The sequence below is a fragment of the Dromaius novaehollandiae genome, chromosome 2 (assembly GCF_036370855.1).
Source record: "Dromaius novaehollandiae isolate bDroNov1 chromosome 2, bDroNov1.hap1, whole genome shotgun sequence".
In the NCBI taxonomy this organism is placed as follows: Eukaryota; Metazoa; Chordata; class Aves; order Casuariiformes; family Dromaiidae; genus Dromaius; species Dromaius novaehollandiae.
This window is the reverse complement of record NC_088099.1, coordinates 120,094,667-120,117,510: the sequence shown is the minus strand read 5'-3', so window position 1 is coordinate 120,117,510 and position 22,844 is coordinate 120,094,667. Positions and strand designations below refer to the sequence as shown.

The 22,844-nt window shown below is 36.3% G+C and overlaps 1 protein-coding gene across 2 annotated transcripts; it reads right to left on the bottom strand.

Annotated features, from left to right (window-relative positions):
- Nucleotides 1-753: 753 nt before the first annotated feature.
- On the bottom strand, nt 754-22,564 carry IMPACT (impact RWD domain protein). 2 transcript variants are annotated; one of them, XM_026122807.2, is made up of 11 exons: nt 22,437-22,564; nt 21,421-21,549; nt 20,584-20,636; nt 19,489-19,551; nt 16,186-16,271; nt 14,417-14,548; nt 14,048-14,142; nt 9,263-9,336; nt 7,615-7,705; nt 4,052-4,186; nt 754-1,541 (listed from the first exon to the last, which is right to left on the bottom strand). In XM_026122807.2, the coding sequence occupies exons 1-11, from the start codon at nt 22,539-22,541 to the stop codon at nt 1,470-1,472; spliced, it is 1,035 nt and encodes a 344-aa protein (XP_025978592.1). In that variant the 5' UTR covers nt 22,542-22,564; the 3' UTR covers nt 754-1,469. The 2 variants fall into 2 exon arrangements, with proteins under 2 accessions (XP_025978592.1, XP_064363396.1); XM_064507326.1 differs by having other exon boundaries at nt 22,392-22,548.
- Between the last annotated feature and the right edge of the window lie 280 nt (nt 22,565-22,844).

Sequence of the window (22,844 nt, the reverse complement as noted above, 5' to 3'; positions counted from 1 at the left end):
ATGATCTGTCTGCAAGAGTATCTATGGTAAAAGCTTTTTTTTAAAAAAAGAAACATATATTTTAGTAACCTTAGTTACTAAAATACCTATGCTATTAGTATAATACTTACCTTAGTATACCATACTATACCTTTAGTATATTCAGTACCCCTTTAAGTTACTGAAATTGTTAAGAAATATCTCTTGCTATATTAAACTCTGTAATAATTAGTTTAATTTGATGAAGCCTACCTTTGGAAAGGTTTCCTGAAGTAGTTGTACTGTAGAACTATAATGAAGTGTAAAACGTATTGGTAAAAGGATGTATACCAGATAGATGGTCAAATAAGCAAGTCTTACATGTACACTTTTAAATTATGCAATTGTAACTATACTGTATCTTTTGCCACTACACAAAAGTCATTACAAATTATCACAGTCCTAACTGGCACTACTATACAAGCAAAATATGTAAGGTATACCTGAACTAAGAAAGCATCTGACTCAAATGCTAATAATTAAAGATCACCAAGTTAAGAAAATAATTAAAAAAAAAATCAGATCATTTAGTCCATCTTCTGCAAGTAAAAGATACCAAGTTAATGTTAAAAAAAAAAAACTCATCTAAATATCAGGATAGCAACTTACTGCCAGAAATGTCCTATTAAATTTTTCTGTAATGCATTAAAGTCTGCAAGCTTATTAATAAAAGAAAAATGTGTTTGTGATCGTATTTTAAACATTTGTATTTTTTCCCACTCGACATCACTACAACACATTTCAGAATGTTTATTAATGTCCACTACTAGCTTTAACAGTGTGATTTCAAAATCTCCATATTCTTTGTTGAAATTGCTGGTTCCCTTAGTTACAGGACACTTCTCAGCTGTTCAACAAGAGTCTGACACTCACAGCATATTCCTCAAAGAAATTTTGAAGCAACATCTTTACATTTCTGTAGTTCACCACCCATGTCCACTTTTCCTTATGTCACTGAGCAGGTTCTAACAGGCATGACTGAGAACTGTGTAGGCAGGACCAGGCTCTCCAAGGCCATATAGCATTAGGTCATCTGTTTTCCTTTTAGGTATTAAAAACTTCAAAAAACAGGTCACTTGCAGGCTCTTAATGACTTCAGTCTCACCCTTGAGACAAGAAATTAAGGTCCCAGTTTTAGTACAAGGCAGGTGTTTGAGTTCCAACCCAATAATAGAGAGGATAGACAACCCACATTTTAATTAACCATCCACAGTTGAGGGGAAAAAATGGTTCTGGGTGCTATGATGCCCTCATAGCAAGGAGCTGAGAAAACTCATTTGTCTAAGCTCTCCACTTCAGAATAGCTGAAGAAATGATAGAAGAAGAGAAAAATATAGCTTTACTGAATTTTCTTTTGAATACAAAATGTCTGTTGTGGATAAGGCAATAATGTCCATATTTCATTTCTATAAATATGTGCAAAGTAATTCTTTTTAGTTTTTAATAATAAATTAATGTTCCATTCTCTTCTTGTTGTCCTTCTTTATCCTTCTGCTCTTTCCCACTTGTTTAGATGATTCTTCCTGAAATAAAAAAACAAGCAAATCAAAACTTAAAAGCAACATTCTTACACATTGTGATTATCCTCTCAAGGTCATCTATAAAACTTTTTTGAATATGAAGTGTTCATAATTCACTGGTATTTGTGACAATTTTTAATGATTGTAGAATATTTAACCAGCAAGTTTCATTATTTTTCCTGCTTACCTTGCTAATTATAAACTTCTGCCTTCAGCAATGCTAAAATTACAGGTTCAAAATACAAAGCCTTTGGGCAGGGTATAACCTCTTTGAAACTTCTGTTTGATATACCTATGCCAACAGAAGCATGTAATGCAGAAATAATCTAAGCCATTTCTACTCAAGGAGGAGCTTACCAGTATAGGAATACTAGTACAGTATACTGCAAAACTCCTTCTAGTGAAGATATGACTATATCAAAAGATATGCTGTACACCAGAACACTAAAACCAGCTCCATAAACAAAACAAACCTACACCAGGAAAAACAAAACTTTACCAGTCTTATTGCATCAACACTGCACCATGCAGCCTACTCTGACTGTCAATCTGAAAAACATGATTTTTCTTCACATGTGAAAACCAATTGCTGTAGAAGTTTTTGCACTTTCTTTCTGAGTTTGGGGGATTGTAGTTATAGTTTTTAATTTTTTTGTGGATTTCAGCATATTGTTAAATTAGGATCACTCTAATTATGCAGTAGGCATTCATCTCAGGCACTTCCCAGTGCGATGAAGGAATCTGCCACTACAATTCACAGAACTTGTGACTTAGTAATCTTCTCTCTCCTGCCTCTTGTGCATGGGACAGAAATAGACCCTAACAGGATGTTTGAACTCTGCCATTCTGAAGAAAGTCAGCTAACAGCGTATTTTTTCAAGAACACATCCATAGGACTAGAATAGTAATTACTGTAATTTCCATCTATTATTTTTCCAAGGGATATTGGTAACAAAACATACTGGTTAATATACAATAATGAAATATGGTCTGACTGAAGTAATTAAAATATAGAAAAATGAGAAGTAATTTCTGGTATTAAACTTTCTCTTGAATGCAAATGCTTAAAAATCGCATTATAATTTCCTATTATTGTATGACCAAGACATATAAACAAAAGAAAATACTGATCAGGTGACAAAAAGGGGAATCAGTAAGTATATACAAACACCTCTAAAATGCAAAAAGCAAGTAATTGCCAAGTGCAGGCAGAGGAATTGGGAAGAATGCTCAGCATCCAGCCACAACAACCTTAGATGCTTTTATGTAAACAGGAAAACTTCAGAAAGTTGCATATTTTTTCAACTATCCATTTGTAATTATTTCCTCATGTCTTAAACTTTCTACTGCTAGCAATTATGTATTTTAATGTATATACATATATTTAATATGCTGCTGAGAAAAAGAAGAATAGAAATGTTGAAAACCACGAATATTAGCTGATTAAATGACCTAAGTCCCTTAGGAGGTAAAATGCCACTGGAAGACATTTGGGACTTAGTCTCCTGAGTCATTTAGGCCTCTCTGAAACATTTTCCCTTGATCTTTGCAGTAACAATTAATGTTACTTGGTTTGCATGCCCCTAGTCTAGCTTTTTTTTTTTAATAGTACCTATTGCCTACTCCTTTAGTAGTATTTGCTGTTGCTATGAAGCTGTAGTATGTTCTATTCTATAATTCTAAAAAACTCCTTTGGGTCTAATAAAGTCTTGACTTTTTTAAGTGCCTACTGGTTACAGGGATTCCCAAGCTCGGTCTGCCTACGCACTAGCACTGGCAGTGGTGGCATGTGTAACCATAAGAAGCACTGGCAGCAGGTCCCAGTCCCTGGCATGCGCAGGAAGAGGCATATCCTCTTCCCATCTGCCCTCAACCCTTAAATTCAGGTTTTACACTGATCTCAACTGCTGCCACCCTTCTGTTGCACACCTCACACTTATAAAGCAGGTCTCTAACTTCATTCAAATCAATCACTTCAATCAAAAAAAGTTAGTCAAAGAAAAGAAGCTTTAAACCCCAGTCTCTTTCAAGTCAACATTGCTACACATACAACTTAACATGGAGTTCCTACTAGTAGTGACTTCATGAAAATTTATTCTCCCATCTGCATCTGTACATTACTTGAGGGAAAAACAGCACCTATTTTATGAGATTGGTTTTCAAGAAATATACCATAATACAGAGATCTCACATGCCATCTAAGACCATCAAGTATTTTTATTTAGAAGTTCCTTCAGTTTTGTCACTTTTTTGTTTACTATTAGCACTACTGTATTCCCAAAAAGGTGACAAAAATTACATGAATTTTAAAGAGAACAATGATAATTTATGCAATCTGGAAAAGGAAAACAATTCTTAGCTAGTCTTTGCAATGATCCTATGCTTACTATGAGTGCATCAAAGCAGCTAGAAGATGACATAACTAGTATTACTTCTCTTCTGTCTTCATCTGAACAGTGACAGTTTATGTAAGTTATCATATAAATGCTTACTTCTAAATAGCAGTAACTTACCACTGAATGTACATAGTTGTATTCCACAAGTATAGTTCTTGCACAATTATTGACATGTTTAAAACGATCTGGTCCTAACAGAATACCTCCATACCAGCGGGATACCACAACTAACACATTGTGGACATTCAAAATCTGTTTAAAAAAAAAATGGTTTTTGTTTTTTATTAAGCTAGTTTTGCTGTTGACATCTGTCTTACACACATAAAGAGTCTATTTTTTTGTGCATTTAGGAAGAATTTACAGTCAGCTCTGTTTCACACAGAGAAGTTATCATAGGGTAACAAATAAAGACAAGTCAGCAATTCTGTGGTAAATATCCCCCTTTAAGCTTTTACCCAAAGGTAAATTCAAAGTAGGATGAGTCAATACATCCCTCAGAGATGGGTAATGCTATCTCATGTGCGCTGCAGTTGCTCGTCCATGCGTCAAAGGCCTCAGATACTATTTATAGGGACACTTACTGATTTACACTTTTTTTTTTTTTGATATGGCACATTGTTATTTCCAGAGAATCTCTGTTACTAAGCAAATCATCTATCCACATTTTTGAAATGTCAGTGTATGCAGTTAATGACAGCCAGGGGACAGGCAAATGAGGCGTCGGTCATATGGATGCCTGAAATGCCACAGCTAGTGCTGTTGCCATTTGCAGGATTTCAGCAACAGCATCTGGAGAATACACAAAAACATCTGAATCTTCCAGGTTGGAGTCATGATTCCTTGCTCGCTAGCAGTAGCTTTCCAAATTCCAAACGGCACATACATACTTCATGGTGATGATCTTTATTAGCAAACAGGACTGAAAGGAACTAAACTTTTATATGGTGTTTTCAAAACTGTAAGTAACCAAGGAGAGAATTAAGCAGAAGATAAAATCATGATTTCTTTTACTGTCGTTTAAGGCAAGAAACATGGAAGATCTTCAACAGCTTTATTTTTCACAATATCTAAATGTGACTTTAGAAAATTATCATTTATTCCGCCTTAGAGCAATTCTCTTCTCAAGGAGATCTCCATCACCAGCAGCAAACAAACATTAGAAAGACAGTGAATACCAATTGCCTAAATATAGGAGAGGAACATACATCTTGACAAAATATCAACTCTTTGCTTCCGTTGAAAAATCCCAGTTCCCAAGTTACCCTGAAGTCTCAAAGATCACACTGCAAGTAATGATCAGTGTTGCTTTAGTTCATCACTTGTATAAAACCATCAGCTTGTGTAGACTTACCATATCTGATCAAAGCACAGAGCTAGAAATTGCCCAGTCAGAATCAGCTTAGGAAGCTACATGAAAGCTAATAAAAATGGAAGCACAAAGGCCCAGGTATCACTGTTTAAGTCAGATTTACATTGACGCATGGAAAGATGTAGCAACAATCCCGAGTTATCATTTTTGCTCAAATTAGTGTTGCATGAATAGTGACCGTGATCCTGAATTTGGTCCTCAAACTGAGAAGACTAAAATCTCTGTGGAAAGTCTTCACTTAAAAACAGCTTATTCTTAGATCCTGCACAGCACTACATTAATGTCTACAGATGGCTTGGAGCCAGACAGAGCAAACACAGCTTTATTTGCATGCAGATGAGCAAAAATACAATGCTCTGCAAGTTACATGGTGGTTTGGTGGAGTGGAAGAGGTGGGAAACCCCTTAAGAGGTAGCTACCAATAAGCAGATAAACACCACTCATGACCTCCATTAAGGAGAGAAAAAAAAAAGCATCTGAGTAATCAACAATAATATCAGAAGATTCTACTGTTGTTTGTGAAGACAGAAATACTCTTAGAATTTTAAAATAAAAAGGATAATGTAAAAAACAAAGAAGGATTGGGACAGTTTCTGTGACAGGCATTTTCTACTCTACATTTACACATCAGCAATAAAGTCCATTTATAGCAATCGTTCATGGTAAACAGGATGCTAAACACAGCTGGGAAACTTTTTTTAACTCTAACTTTAAATTTAAAGAGTTAATCTGCAAGACTTTTGTAGCCAGAAAATGCTATCTTGACTGAAGTGTTAGGTTTATCTGAAACAAGATAAAATTTCTATTGCAGAGAAGAACTATAACTACAGCAGCAATAAGCAGATTAAACCACTTAATTTTCAAGCCCGTATCACCAGTCCTAAGTATTTATACAAGAAAAACGAAGGGAAATAAGCCCATAAACTATTTTAATCTTTTCCTAGTTGTGGAAATTCAGCTTTTCTGATCGCTACAGAAGTACTCACCCAAAACAAATACACTCCAGTAATTAGGACTACAGATGGAAAGAAATGATCCATGTGATTTAGACACATTCACATTTGAAAGGCAACACTCCACGTCACTTTCTAAACTGGATTTTTATGGAATGTTAAGGGCCTAGACACTGTAAATTTGACAACTTTCAAAAGTATACATTGAAAAAGTCCTGTGCTCAATATAAGCTCAGAATAAATCAGGTACCTCTGAGAACACTAACTGCAAAGTTGTTTCTTTACATTAGTTTTTATTATAATAAAGTTTTCACACCTACCACCTATGCTTGCATACATTACATAAAATAAGATTTGGCTTCCCAAGTCAAGTTTGAGTTACTTAGGAAGTTTCAGAAAGTTCTAAATGAAAATTGTCAAAGTACTTCCATCTGTTATAACTGGTATCAGAAATAAATTTTGACATCAAAAATTAAGCTTTAAAACAGTCTGCAAGAGTAGGTGGTAGAAATGGTGTTGCTTAACATGCTGTACAGCACATTAAGCATGACAGCATGCAAGCTGGAAAAGGATAGAAAAAGAAAATACATGTTCTGAAGGTGAGAGCAATCTAAAGTAAAAGCAAAAAACAATAATGAGTGCACCCATATAGTTAAATAACTTACGGCACAACATAAAATGTACCTAGCTGTTCCTGTAGTTATGATATTTTACTTGGGGTACTACTGATGGGCTTGCATCATGCTTGTGAATCACAATTTATCAATCTCAGCTCACATTTAGTAGTAACTTTATTGAGTGAATATTATTTCAATTCCTGAAAACTAAGAAATACGTGAACATAAGGGCTAAGGACCCAGAACTGGAAACAGCACAAAGAAATAGATAAAAATATCATAACAACTTCCCCATTCCCACTACCTTTTCCATTTGAAGTCCAACTCTGCAAGTTCAAATAGTATTGCTTTTTTATTGAGAATAATAAAAGGAAACTGAATGAAAGACTGAGCTTACGTCAGCTCTCCTGTCCTGCCCATCAGTTTGTTTCAGTCTTCATTCTCTGTATCCTTACACTACATAGTGAGCATAGGAATCAAAATTTAATTCTCTTTTGAACTGTTCAAACTATTAACGCAATCTATGAACAGTACTCATTTTTATGATCGAAGAGTTGGAAGACTTAATTTATTATATGCATGCAGCAGTCTATACTTCTCTATTTCATGTCCGAGAAAGCAATCATCTACTGGGCTAAGAGCAGAGCAAGAATTAAATAAACTTGCATAAATTTATTTACACTGCTGTGATTTTAAAAATCTATTCAAAACTGCAAGAAGTCAAAGTTTAATTCCTATAACCTGCATAAGATGAAGAAGGCGTCCTCCTGCCGCTGTCTCCCCATCATCTTCACAATCCTGTAAAAAGGTGTGCTTATCTTCACAGTAGATTCTTAAAAAAAAAAAAAAGTGAAAATAGAATGGATTTCAAAAATGTCAATCAATTAATATTTTCACATGATTACTAAAGTCTCTGAAATCTTTCATAAACGTGCTTCTCTACTAAGGCCATTTACATGAAAACAGGATGAGGCTTAGGGTAAACCACAAATATTTATCTGTATAGTATAACATATGTTGAGAGGCTTTTACAAACGCTTTTGACTACCTCAAGTTAACTCCCAACTCATTATCAGTGTAAAGTCCGTATTAAGAAAAACCCTTAGGTTTTCAGCGTAAGCTTAGCTGAAACCAACTCTATCAGATACAAGTTCGAATTATGGTGTAGGAATGGATTTGGAAGAACTCTGACAAAACTGCTATTAATAATTAGTTAAGTCTAGATTTCAGGAATAGTGTGAAACTATTACTGAAATTCAGCTTCAGATTCTGCATGACATTAACTGAGCCTTCTTCCAGAGCAAAGCTGTGACAGGTTATGGCACAGCTGAAGGTGTATACAGGGAGCACTCCAGGAGCCTTTGGAGTCTGTTGTTTCACATAAAGGAATGCAGTCTAGGTCTAATTTTCCAAAAGTAATGCTCACAGAGATCTACTATTGTTACCCAATTGATTTCATAACTTCTGCATTTACACATGACAATGACAGAGGCTTATGGTACCAGATGAAAAATATGAAGCAACAAGAATGTCTCTGCTACATTTTGAAAGTATGTTTAGATAGCATGAGTGCAAGCAGTCAGATTAGCAGCAGCGGTGACAAAAGAAATCCTCTCTTTATAGAAACATTTACTTCAGCAGACTTGTTGGTGAAGTAAGCTTTCAGTTGCTCTAATTTTCATGTGTCACTAGCATCACTGTAAGGTATGAGTGAATGGATTGGTTTCCATGCGTGCTGTTTCAGATGACCGGTTCCTCTATTAACGAAAGGGCTCCTTTCACTGTTGGTTAGGTTCTTCGGAAGATCTACATCACTCTACTTGGACTGAGACCTATTCAGTTCACATAAGCTATGTTTGCAAAAGTTGCCAGAGATGGACCATTGCAAAGCTCTTTTTACCTGTTTCTCATTTTGCCTGAAGTTTCAAGTATTTGTGCAGAAATTTCATATGCCAGATGCCTGCTTCAGGCTTTCGATTTTAACTCTTATTTGAGCTAAAACTTTTCAGTCATTTCCAAATATAAGGTCAGGAATAAAAAAGTTATTTTGCCCAAATAAAAAAATAATAATAGCAGACATTTATTTTGCGATGATGTAGCATTTCCATGCTCACACATCCTATAGAAAGTATAACAATATGTGTTCATATCTACTTACAGTCTTCCTTTCTATTCCTAACGCTGCTTTACTACCTCAACATATTTTCTACTATATGTTTTACTTTCTTGATCTCAAATTCAAAATAAAGCCTAAAACCTTTAACATACAAATAAGAAGCCTACTCCTGTACAGATTTATTAGCAAAGAACTTCTTTGATGGATTTTACTTTTCTCCCATCCTGCATCCACCTGTCAAAAAACCCTGAAAAATCACTATTCAGCTCTCACCTGAATGCATATATGTTGTGGGTAGCACTTGCAATTTTCTTATTCTCATATAATTTTTCAAGAACTCTCTTTACCTTTAAAGAAAAAAGAAACAAATAAATTTCCTTTTACAATGGGGTTTTTGTACACACCATCTCAATCGGACTGCTAAACAAATGCCTGCTTTTTAGTAACACAATGAAAACAGTTTTAAATTTTGACATATTTAAAATAAATAAATAAAAATAAAATAAATAAAATAAATATTCAACAGACTAACTGAAGGAGCAGATTCTCAGTACCCTAATGCTAGTTTCAAATTTTTCTGGGATATTGAAAACTGCTGTTCCTTGAATTAGTACACTGCATGCTTAATTCACGTTATTGCTAAATATGTAAAAGTGCCAGACTGTTTCATTAAACAAGAGAGACAGCGAGATCTAGAAAATATTTTCAAATCAATATTAAATATGAATTGCACCTAACTACTTATTTGAAATATAACATTAAGCTGGAATAGTATGATACAACTTGACATATGTATTCATATTATACTATATCATATCATGCTGCTTTTACTGATGCCACAAAAACACATGAGGTTTAGAAATTTCTACTGTGTTTCACTTTGAGACTTTCCTTTTTTCGAACTTACTTTTTCGGAGTTTCCATTTCACAGAAAGAATCAGAAAAATATATTCTCTTTAAAGATCAGGAAGTGTCAGCATTTCCCAGACAACAGATGTTCCCACCACATCTCTCTCTCTTCTCTTAAGCAGTATGAAATTCAAAACATTTATCAATATTAGTTCATCTTCTGCTTCTAATTAAACAAGCTAGCAATTGTTCAACCCTTGTCAGCTTGGTCTAGCAAAGGGGAGAGCTTTGATCAAGACATTGTTTTAATAGATAATACATAATTGATATTACTCAGAGCGAAGCATTACTGAAGTTGAGAAAGTTTGTGAAAACATGCCAGGCAAGTAAATTGCCTTCCATTCAAAAGAAAAATGTCTCTGAGAAATAATCAATATACATATTTAATATCTGTCTTAGCTACACTGTGCCATTTCCAATTCTTCTGGAAGAAATTCAAGTAATAACTTATAAAAACTACCTCAAATATAAGTTACCTCAGTGAAAAAACTCCTATTATTAACTGAGAACATTACCTCAGACACCTATTTTTTTCTTTTTTTCCCCCCCTTCTAAAGGGAATATTGAAGAAAGACAACTTATATTACACACTCATAAATACATTTCAGAAGATGCATTTAGGGTAAAAGCCTATGAAATGATGACCACCTTTGACATTAGTCATTTATCAGCTATCATGCTCCTAAAAATGTCTTAAAGATTCATTACATCTGTATTAGCAATGAACCTCTGACACAGGCATCTTACAGCTAAGCAATAGCCTACCCTTCTTCCTGCTGTAGCTCTTGAGCCTTCCTTTCCCTGTTTCTCCCCTCTGTTGTTCTTTCTCAGATTATCTAAACAATAAAGTCTCAAAATCAAGGCATGTAAATTCTCTACATGTTAGTCAGGCACCTGCTCATAAAAGACACAAAAGATCCTTAAACAACAGATCAGTTCTTTGTACCATCTTACAAAATCAATGTCAAGTCCAAGACTGACGTACATTTTAAGCATTAGAATGAGACAAAAGGAGACAAGGAAAAGCAACAGTACTAAACCCAGCTTGCTACCTGAAATATATCTATCACGTTCGTTTCCCATATGTTTTATGGTAGCATACTCTATTACATAAATAACTACAGTATTAGTCTGGCTATCATTGAAAACTACAGTAGAAGTGAAATTCCATTATAAAAAATATTCAATAAAAGAATTTACACAGCAATCTATGTATCGTATGTACTGTATTAAAAACCAGCAAACATCACTACAACATACAGATGATGCAGATAAAGTATTATGGACACACACTAACCTCTTCACCATTGATCAAGAAGCTAGCTTTCATTATAGGTGCAATGTTTATCCCACTCTTCACCCTTCCCAGCTTTCTCAGAGAAAAATGAATCCATACCAAAGCAAAACTGCCCTGCAGTCTGGAGACCAATCAAGTCTCACTGTACAGCAAGACTCAGTGAAACAAGACGGATCTGACCCTTGGGGAATTGCTCTATCTTTATACTCACCACATACCAAGAAGTCTTGACCTGAAATTCCTAGGTCTATTGAGTTATGTTATCTTTAAAGAGAAGTCATAAAAGAAGAAATTAAGAATGCCTTTGTATACAAAAGGAAAATTCCTAACCTGCTTTAAATAAATACTCTTTCTTGACACTGACATGCCCTTTTGGAAACCCATGTCTGCTGGTATGGACTTCCTCTAAGTAGGAACTGTCTTACTCATAAATCATCATGAATGAGTGACAGTATTGTAGAACAAGGAAAGAAGATTAGGCAAATGATTCTGATCTCCTCTCTTTCTGAAGCAACACTGTTCATACGAACTGAGCACACCTAAGAAAACTCTTGAAGTTTAGTGCTACTTTAACAAAAACAATAATGGAGTGTTTTAAAAACCTGAGTTATTCCACAATAAGCCTAAAAACATAATTACTTTCGCTTCACTTCACTTTATAAACAGCAAAAAAACAGTTCAAGAAAACTGAAGCTGGGTTCACAAACCTGAAGTTGTATCCAAATAAAGAAAAACATGACAAGAAGGTACAGATGGCAAGACAGACACAAAAAGCATAGCGAGGTGTAAAAATGAAAGTAGTAATGATATTTTTTTTCAAATACATAAGAAACAGAAGCCTACCAGAAATCCGTATTGCCAACACAAACTTAATATAAAAGAACCACTCAAAGATACAGCTGTAGCACAAAAACTAAATGGTTGTGTAGTGTTTGTGAGCTTAAGTGGTCAGAAAAGAATGATACAGTGGTGACTTATTGCAAAGCCAGGTTTTAGAACAAGCTGACAAAATGCATGGAAAAAAATCAGCAGAATCAGATCATGTTTTTATTTAAAAGCTTAAAAGGAATTTCAGTATGAAGCTACCAAACTATGACTAAGGTATCTAACCTCCCAGCTAGAAGTGGTTCTGCAGCAGAGCAGAGGAATGCAAGGTGAATAACCTAATACCAACATTTCAAAAGTAATCCAGGAAAGAGTCAGGGAAGTAAAGACCAACATGTCTTATGTTCGTACTAGGGAAACTAACAGAAGGTAAAACAAAAAAATTTAGAATTAATGGACAGCCATATCACATTAAAAGAAAGATACACCTTTTGTACAGGAAATTATGCCTCAAAAATTCATCAACAATCTTTCACAGTCATTGACCATGTGTGTCTGGTTGATCTAGTCTACCTGGAATCTCAAAAAGCATTTTACAAGATTGCTTGCGAAAGATTCTTCAAAGGGGAGAATCAGATAAAAGGAAAGAGGAAAATCCTCCTTTCCTTATCATTAAAACTTGGTTAATGATAAGAAGAGTAGATCAGTAGTTTCCACACTAAGGGAAGATCACCAATGGATCACTAATTATTAATAAATGCAAAGTGATGTAAAAGCAACTCCAAACTAGTTAATAGTGCTCAGAAAGGGATCTTGGGGTTATAGCAGACGTTTCTAAGAAAATAACAGATCAGTGCTCAGTAGAGGCCAAACAAGCAAACTGAAAGGTATTACTAGGAAAAGAATATGGAAAACAGTAAAGTTTACATCACTCTAAGTCCTTGGTATAATTACACCCTGAATGTTGTGTATAATTCTGGACTGCATCTCAAAAAGAATATAGAAAATATAAGCAGAAGGGAAATAAATACTTGTACAGAGTCGCCTCCACATAAGAAGCAACAAAATAGACCATGGCTCTTCAGCCTGGAAAACAGAAAAGTAAAGTCTATAAAATATGATAGATGTCTATAAAATTTAACTGCACAGAAGAATTAAGAGGTAATTATTATTTACTGTTTATCATGTTACAGAAACTAAGGGGACAACAAATGAAATTATGATGGACTGATCACACTAAACACAGGGAAGGTATGTTTTTGTATGATGTTCTGAATTACAAAAGTTAATTCTGGTTCAAAAAAGCAAGAAGACAATTTCCCTAAACAAGAAAAAAGAAAAATCGGGAGTATTAAACACAAGGATACCTTCTTTAAACACAAAGATACCTTCTTTGCCTTGTGTTAAATTGCTGAAAGATGGAATATACGATGGGAAACAAAATATAGCCAACCTACCTGGGTATACATCCACTACCTGTCCATATCAGATACAGCTGCACTGATTGATGTGAACTACCACGATATTCTACTAATTGTAGACAAATACAACTGTATAACCATGCTTACCCCTCTCACTTATTTCTAGATTAAGATTTGCTTACGTATTTTAACCAAGTCTATTTTTCTATAGAATCTCTTTCTGGAGAAAACATTTATAAAATCATTTTAATTCATTTTCCAAGCAGCATATGGCAGATTCAGTAGCTTCCAAATATCATATGACAAACTATCAACAGTCAAAAGGCAAATATCAGTGTTCTTATTCTCTCTCTTACATCTTAGGCACTTAAGAAATAGCAATACCAACCCACTTCAAAAATAGAACTGGAAAACTATTGGGAAGCATTGCAGAATGATTATTTAGCTGATAATGAAAGCCAATAGCTGATGAGTACTCGTACAATATTAACACACAAAGATACAAAGAAAGAAAGAACTATGCGGCTAATTCCAAGTATTTCAGCAGTGTTTTGTCAAAACACAGACAAAAAAACTGTAAGAGTCTGTTCCTCAATCTCTACTAACTTGTTGAGGTGTCACCACAGGAGCCAGATGTGCCTGGAAGGTACTCCTTCGGTCTGTGATTGGGTTTCCATGACGTATTGATGGCAGTTCTTCATCTATGGAACACAAACAAGGAAAAGTTTCTTTTCTTTTTAGGATACTGAAACAACATATATGGCTACATAAGTAAAGAACGTCTTAACTTTAAAAAAGGGACTAGTTAAAGTTAAGTATACAAGCTCACATACAGAACCACCAAAAATATGTAGTTTTTCTGTAATAGTTATTAATCTTTATTGTAATTTTTAATGTTATTAATTTGCATCACTCAAAAGCCGAGCCTCTCTTTTCTAAACTATTTCATCAGAATTAACAAGGAAATATTTTTACCTTCTTGGCTTTCAGATGTAGTAAAATTCAACATTTTAACTGAATCTTCCTGAACTGGCTGATAGTCCAGGAGAGAATCATCTTCATTATCTTCATCAACTTCTTCACTGATTTTCTTATTATCTGGTTCTTCTAAAATGTATGTAGTAAAATTTATTAGACATTTTGGGGAAGATAATTAATACATTTCCAGTTGTTTCTCCTCAAATTACAAAATGTAGAATAATAACATTAATTACAGCAAAATCAGAAACGTTTATTCCAGCATTAGCTAAAATCTTGCCTAGAATTAGGAACAGAACACTCATGGTATGGGATCCATGTGCAATCAATTACATAATATCTTCCACTTCAATACTAATTAATACTATTTCTAAGACAAAAAGAACATCAATGTTTACATTTTCCATTAAATGTTTACAATGCTACTGTTAATCTAATCTGAATTTAGAGACCAAAATAATCTCAGTTCAGAGAGGTTCAGTCATTTGTTGGTCATTTCTGGAAAAACGTAAAACTATGGTGCAATGCTACTTAATGAGGTTATAAAATCACCAAACTGGACATTTTTCAACTGCTCTGGGAGTCCTGCAGTTGTATTTTTCTTCACGCAAAGGACATTTGGAAAATAACAGTCAACAGCAAAAGCATAAATATCATACACTTCCATTACTCAGGCAACTGGATTTAGAGGGAGTCTACCATGCAGACAAGTTAGTATATCACAATCTAGTTATCTATTTAGAGGGCCTATGACGCAGTGATGATGCAGTTTTCCACGTATTTTCCAATAAAAAAGAAAAGGTGCAATATGGCATGCTAAAAAGATCTAGAAAAATTATTAGTTGAAGTAGAAGCCATAAGGTCGAAATATCCAATAAACTTCCAATATTGTCACTAAAATTTCACTTTTCAGTATCTACTCCTTTAGTCACATCAATGAGAAATGATTTTTAAATTCTTTTGATGTACCACCAAAATGTACATAGTTTACTGAAAGACTAAAACTAGACCTTACTATGAAGAAGCACTGAAAATATGTATTTTTTTCCTCTTCAGTGGTTTACAGAACTAAGCTAACATTTACCACAAAAAAAAAATTTGTTTCCTTTTGCCACAAGTGCATGAGAGATGTATGTATGTCTCTCATGTATTTAATAGCAGATTAGCATTTTAATGCAAAAGAAAAAAGCTCTTCAAAAGAATGACTGTGAATTTACACAAAGTCTGTCACTGTAAGCAGCAGTATGTACCTCTGCAACTGCAGAAGTATCACTACAACTCTACTGATCATGTACATTTTCATCCCAATATAGTATAATGCAACTGCGATGGAACACAATCATTTGTCTGTGTATTCCACTGAATTTTGTCTTCTCTTCAGGCTACTCCCAATCTTCCAAGAGCGTACTCAATACCAGAAGTTAACTACTGCTATGAATGATTCCTTTGCAGAATAGACGACAAAGCATGATGTACCTCCATATTGAACTCTGCTATCACAGAAGTAATTCAATTCCTAAGAGAACTGACGTCCTTGCTCTGGTTCACTGACATCCCCCCTTACTTTTTTTTTCCTATTGTTTTTTAAAAATGGAAATCATTGTGGTAAAACAATAAGCCATAAAATTAGAGACTGCTGTTTGCTTTTATCTAGATCCAGTACAAAACTGCACATAAAGCTTTAAGTCACAGTGAAATCTTACTTTGCAATTAAGCCAGAAGTAAAGAGAAAAATAATAAAAAAAAAAAACTATTTTCTTAAGTACCTGGATCTGATGACTGTGCCTTTTCTATCAGAACTTCTCTTATCTTCTCCACCCATAAATAAAGAATACTTTCACCAAGGTTCTGTCTGCAAGTCATTTAAAATTCACAATGAATAAGAATCCTTTTTTGCAGATTTCACTTGGAAAGTATCTACATTAAAAAACATGCAGATTTGAGACAGGCAAAAATAGAACATTACAGTCTAGGGTGAAAAAGATCTTTGACAGGCTTGTTTAAAGGTCTGTTCAGGTAGTTCACTGTATGAAACAGCTGACTTCTGCATCATTATATACTGTCTATGTGGCCACCTTTGACATTAAAAGCACCAATGATGGAGAAAAACAGGGAACTGATGGAAAGTGGCCACAAAAGAAAGTCAAGGATCTGAGGAAAGGGTAAGTTGTGCAGTCTCCCCTACTGTGTAACTTTTTGAAAGAATCCTAAGCCAGGACGTCTAGCCAGGATGTTTAGGTCAGTTGTTCTCTATAACAAAGTATTGTACTGCCAGTGGTGAGCTCCTTTAGCCGCTCTATAGCTCTAGGAGAGTCTTCACCTTTATGTTTGCAGGGGCTCTTCCTTGGAAAGGTGGCCCTTCTTTTCCCGCTCATGCACTTAGTACACACACATCTAAGGTTGAGCTTGGTGGACTGCACAGTACGGAAGTGGCAGTAGACCAAATGGAGCACTGGAAGGATGTGCTAGAGTTTGGGTCAGAAGCAGTCCTGTAGGAGGGGGAGATGAAGTAAGGATTTAGGTCTGGGAGTCCTTAGTTAGGTGGCACCAGTGTAAACATATGCTTTTTATGTGTATATTCAGAGCTAAGTAATGTTGCCTTCATGCACAGCAGGACCCAAACAACCCAAAATATATTTAAAGGTGTGCTGAAAAGTAATCTTCACAATATTTTGGCATGAGTTGTGCATGTTTGTCTCAAAACCAAAACTGAAGATTTAGAGCCTTAGCTAACTCACACTTTCTCATTAATAATTTTATACCTACTGCCACCATCTGGGGCAACATGTAAGTACACATCAATGACAAAATTACATTTTTAAATGCTTACTTTGCTAATTGTGCACAGCACTATTGCTGAACAAAATCAGAAATTCAAACAGATATACACATGTCAAGAAAAATATTCAAGGAACAGTAAGGATATTATAAACTTGTAGCTAAGTCAAATTTGGACTCTCAAAATCTGGACAGATTCCTGAACAAGTCAGTGTCTTATTTCATGCTGCTGCTTATCATAGAGAAGCACCATTTAAATACACAAAGAACTACATTTGTTTTAATTATGACATTTTAACTACAGAATCAAGAATTAAACTTCACAGTAGTTCTCTGAAATATATTTACCATTTCCTATCTCAGAGCATATTTCTTAATAAGGAGCTGTTATTAGGAAATGCTTTGGAATAAGGGAGATGGAATGAATAGGATTTCTCTGCTATGAGCAACTAACTAGCAATTTCTACAGTTACAACCCAATTTCAACTTTTACCTATCATTAGCGATTTACATTTGGTCTTAAAGATTATCCTTCTAGGCTGTTTTTAATCTTGTCACTTAGGTATCTAAGTCCTGAAAAAAGCTTTGTACTGAATAACATTTTTACCTTGAGAATATCTAAAAAAAAATCCAAATATTTGTCACATTTTTAAGTGCTTTGGGTCTTCCCAAATTGACTTGTGATCTGTAATTATCTGCTTTTCCCACCTCATGAAGACTAGTGACTGACAGCATAGTTCAAATTGTTTTAGATCACAAAAGTAGGTAGTTCAGATCCTTAGGGATTAGAAACCAAGTAGATGGCTTAAACAATTGCTTAAAAAGCACCTGCAAACCATGCAGTGTACCTAATGTTTACCTGATAATTACCCAGAAAATTACTCTTTTGATAGATCAAGGGTTTTCAAGGAATACTGTGCGCATCAGTGACTACTGCAAGAGCAGAACACTTAGTTTAAACTGAGTTAGTGTTACATTACATTGGAGATCATTGCTTGAAACACAGTCTAAAATGACATATATGGCCTCAAGTAGAAACACATTCATTTTCTGCTGAATAAAAATGACAAGAGAGCAGCGAGGCTTCTCAACAGCAACTGACACAGCTCCCAGGGACTGACCTGAATAGCATAACTTAACAATCTACAAGACTGCTCCAAGTAAGAGTGCTTCAGAAGTACACTGTTCCTCTCCACAGCTGTCATGTGGCAATTTGCTCCAGATGCTCGGGACAAAGTATAGGAAAAACCTGCTCTACCCTTGGTAGAAACTCCGGCAACTCAGGTGCCTGGACAGAGAGTTAAGGTCAATCTCTGTTCCTTCTGCACCACCAAATATTTGTGGTCAATATGATCCCAGATAACTTTTTACTGAACATCCTCTTCATTTTTAACACTTCTATTTTGTTTGCTTAAATTATCTGCTACTTAATTAAGAAACTCAAGGTAACAGAGTAGTTACATAAAAAACCTTTATCCAAACTAGAGTACTGTCTTCCTTATTGTATGCCATTAAAAAACCAATACTTTTCTTATGTTCAGATTTCAGTATTTTGGGCATAACCATTCTTGCTTATGACATATTTCAGTTTCATTTAGTCTATATTATCTTTGGCATCTAAAAGGATTAAATAAACTATATACAATTACTATGGTAACTACCCCAATTTCACAGCACTTCAAAACCATATAATTTGAGTATTTCTAAATATGTTTACTCTCATGTATTATGAGTTGCTGCTAAGTTAGCTGCATGCTGTGATAATAAACTGTCTCTGTTATAGTTAATAGATTCTACACATAGTTTAATTTACTTTAAAAACCCACTCATCCCTTAGCTGAAATACTGCTTTTTAATACAAAATCGTTTTGCCTCTTTGCTCTATGATATCAACAAATATTTTCACATCTTAGAGTTTAATACTCAAATACAGAACAGATGCAGAAATCTTGCACTTCATAGCACCAAATTCTTTATGAAACTCATAAATTCTAAAGGATCACAGATTAGGAGCCAAATGAAGACTTTCATCTACAAAGAGCATCAGGTCTAAACAACATAAAAGAAATAAATCGTAAGGTTTAACACACTTAGTTCTCACAAAATGTTAAGTATAGTAAATATACAGCATATTTGACTGTTTGATTTTTAAAAGAAACTCACTTTTGTATGGCTATTGCAACAATCATTTTGTAACCACTAATATGGGTACTTAAAAACACACATAGAGCATGATACAAAACTGGAAATCCATTGTCTCCTCTTAATATATCCCACTGTCTATCACTTACATGTATATTTCTTCCAAGCTATTTGCTAGTTCCATATAATCCTGTCCTCGAAGCCAAGAGGCACTAGGATGAAAGGAAATACAATGAAAACAGTGCCCATACACAGACTCCAGCATCTCTGCCAAGTTCAACAAATGTTCATTTTAAAATAAATGTGACAGAAAACACAAAAGTAAAATTTTGTCAATCATTCCTGCTGAAGATGATTTCAGTTTTAAAAATCTTGGTAAAACCAGGAGCATCTAATTTCCCTTCAAAACTCAGTCCTTGGGCTTACGCTCGCCTCAGGTAAGAAAGCTGGGCTCATTTTTCCTTGTAGGCCATTGTCACTCCAGAGTCGCCTTATGTATCACTAGCTCTCTTTTCAGGCTCCTTCAGCGCCACAGCACCTATTACATTTACATTGACCCTTCACTGCTGTACTGGTACCCTCCTGGTCTCATGTTAAACTATACTTAGTCTCAAGTCTACCACCACTATTTTCTATTGTCTTGGCAATAAACTAAAACTCTGATAGACATGTTCTGTACCATGCCATGCAGGCTTGGTCCCTCTATCATCAGAATCAGGGATCCGGTTGGCACATCTCCATGGCCTTTGGCTTACATAACAGGACTTTCGTCTTAGAGAAACCAAAGCATGTGAGGAGCAGGGAAGGAAAAGAGTAAAATGGCTTGTGTCCTTGGTTCCATCCCAAAAGAGTCAGTGCTCAGATGAAAAACATGTCTTATAATCTGAAAGAAGGATCCAGACAAGAAGGATACTCAAGGAAACAGTGAGACATCATTGTCTAACAGGACAAGCAGCAGTCACCATATTGCCACAGTCCTATTGTTGCTTTGCAACAAAATAACACTTTTACTAGAAGAGTTCTGAGGGAAGAGAATTAATTGTCATTGAGAGCTCCATGAGGCTGGCTTGGGAGAAAGAGTATAAATATTCTTGCCTGAAACATCCCCATCCCCAGGATATTTTAATTCAAGGAGTCATCTTAACTGAACTTCAACTTACACTTTAAACAATTAATGGTGGTAATTCAGAAAAGAGATACAAATGTTTACAAGAAAAAAACTCTTGACAAGAAACTTCACTTACTTTAGTTGATAAATAGGCGGCTCTGCTGCTGGATATCTGGGAGGCAAAACTACCTGAAAGAAACTTGGTATAAACATTCACTGGACTATTCCTCTCAACTACTTGAGCTTTACTTACGGACTCTGATGTGGAGCATTAAGGCGACAATCAGTGCTCCAAACGAAGAAAATAGTTGGCTTTGTTGTTACAGAATGAAGAAAACTTTCAAGTCTACATTTAGGATTCCAATACTGTTATACATACAAATACTGTTATACATACAAATAATATATTTCATAGTGTGAAATACGTTATTTGGGGATGAAATGCCATGCAAACAAAAGCACAAAAAAAACCCTGAAAGCATCTATGTGCATAGCTGCTTGATTTATTTAAGGTGCTCTGTACTTCTATAATTAGGCACTTCAGCATTACCTCCTCTAAATAAAATTATTGTTTTCAGTGCTGGAAACACACAGTAGCAAGTTACTCAGTTAAGTTGATCTGAATTCAGTTTGTTTCCAGCCTTAATAAAAAGTAAGTCTAGAAGCAGCCGCAGCTGCCGCAGCTACTCAGTTCTATGCAAAGCCAATGTAAAACAATAATTTAAAAAGGAGACTTGGAAAAAACCACTGAACTTAGTTTTTGACAGGTGTGGAATTAGGCTATGTATTACATAAAATGTTACAAGCACATTGATGTGTTACAGGAACCATCACTGAAAAGTCTATCAAGCATTCCGATCCAGATGCTTGTTGATCCATATCAAATCCTATTTAAAAAGGTTTCATGTAGGCACAAGGTTTTGTGTGGGAGTCCAGTGGCATATTCTGTGCCAAACTTTTAACAATACTATACCTGCAGACAGAGGGTCCATTTAGGTTGCTCCAGACAATCACTGATCTTAATGCAATAGATTTTTTCATCTTCATCAACAACACACCAATCTTCACCATATATGGATGAAAGGGCTTCAATTTCATCGAGCTAGAAAAAGGGTATGTTAAAGTAAATAATAGTAATTTTGTGTGCCAAGCACAATTTTAAGACATGCTGCTCTACAGTTCACTTACAAACGTGACAAGATTCACCACAGCTGACTCTACCGAAAGGCTACAAACACCAGGGCACCAATGCAGATTCACACTGTAAGCGGACTTTGCTCAGTTCTCCCATGCACAGAAGTGTCTTTTGCATTTCTATGGATGATCTGTAACTCTCAACAGGGCCAAGATCACTCAGGGAGCAGCTGCAACACATGCCTGCAGCTCCCAATCAGCATAACTTCTGGCTGGGTCACCATCCAGCAGGAGAAAGACCCCAGCTCTCGGCACTAGCTTCTGCTGTGTGAGACTGAGTCAAATTAACCAGCAAATCTCAGTAAAAATTAGGCAACTACATTCTACCTAGACATTTCTTGCCGCTTGCAATACTATTAAAAATCTGAAATCAACATCTTCGGTGCAAAATCGTAGTCACGTCCCAGTGCTTGAGCAAAGACAATCAAGCTGTCGTTTAGGCAATATCAAGGCCTACTGGCAAGAAGCTCCTCATGGGACTTGGGGTTGTCAAGAAGCTACTTCAATCCACTTATTTTGATTTAGTACTCACACTGACAGGACAAGGGTTTCTCCCGAGAGACAGAACACGCGTTTTATCCCCGTCCCCTACGGGATGGCGCTGCCGTTAGCGCCGGACGCCCGCCGGGGGGGGGAGGGGCAGGCAGTGGGCTGCCCAAGCCGCGCGCGCCCCGCCACGTGCCGGCCCCGCCCCCCGCCATGACGAAGGGGGCGTGGCCGCGCAGCCCCCGCGAGACCCTCTTCCCGCACCCTCGCCGTTCCCCGCACGCCTTCTCTTCCCCCACGGCCGCTCACTTGTTGCTGGGTCGTTTCCGGGTCACTCGCCGCCATCGGTACCTGAAGAAAGGCGGAGAGGAGAGAAAGGGCAGGCAGCGGCCGCTGCGAAGCAGTAGGGCGCATGCGCCGGAGGCGGAGTTTGCGCAATGGCGCCAGTGAAGCTGCCCGCCCTTCCCCCTGCCAGCACCCCGTTCCCGTGGTGGGGTCAGCGGGCGTTGTGTCAGCAGTCAGCGCGTTTGCTGAGTTTCCCTGCCCACCTGGATGTTTGCTGTGCTCTGCTGCTGCCTTTGGAGCCCAGGTCGCAGCAGGCTGCCCCTTGTGCTAGAGGGACGAGGGGGGAGAGGCAGCTGCTCTAGAGGACTCGCAAACTCGTAGCAGGAGAGAGCCTGCCCGCCCGCGGCCTGCGCCCCCCACGCCACGGCCATC

Bases quoted from the DNA above. Each gene is read 5' to 3' on its own strand.
- IMPACT (XM_064507326.1), bottom strand. From the start codon at position 22,541: ATGCGCCCTACTGCTTCGCAGCGGCCGCTGCCTGCCCTTTCTCTCCTC. The intron at 21,550-22,391 runs GTGCGGGAAGAG...CCCTTTTTCTAG, and splicing joins GCGTGCGGGGAACGGCGAGG to CTCGATGAAATTGAAGCCCT. The intron at 9,337-14,047 runs GTTAGTAGAGAT...TTTTCTTTAAAG, and splicing joins CTGTGGTGACACCTCAACAA to GTAAAGAGAGTTCTTGAAAA.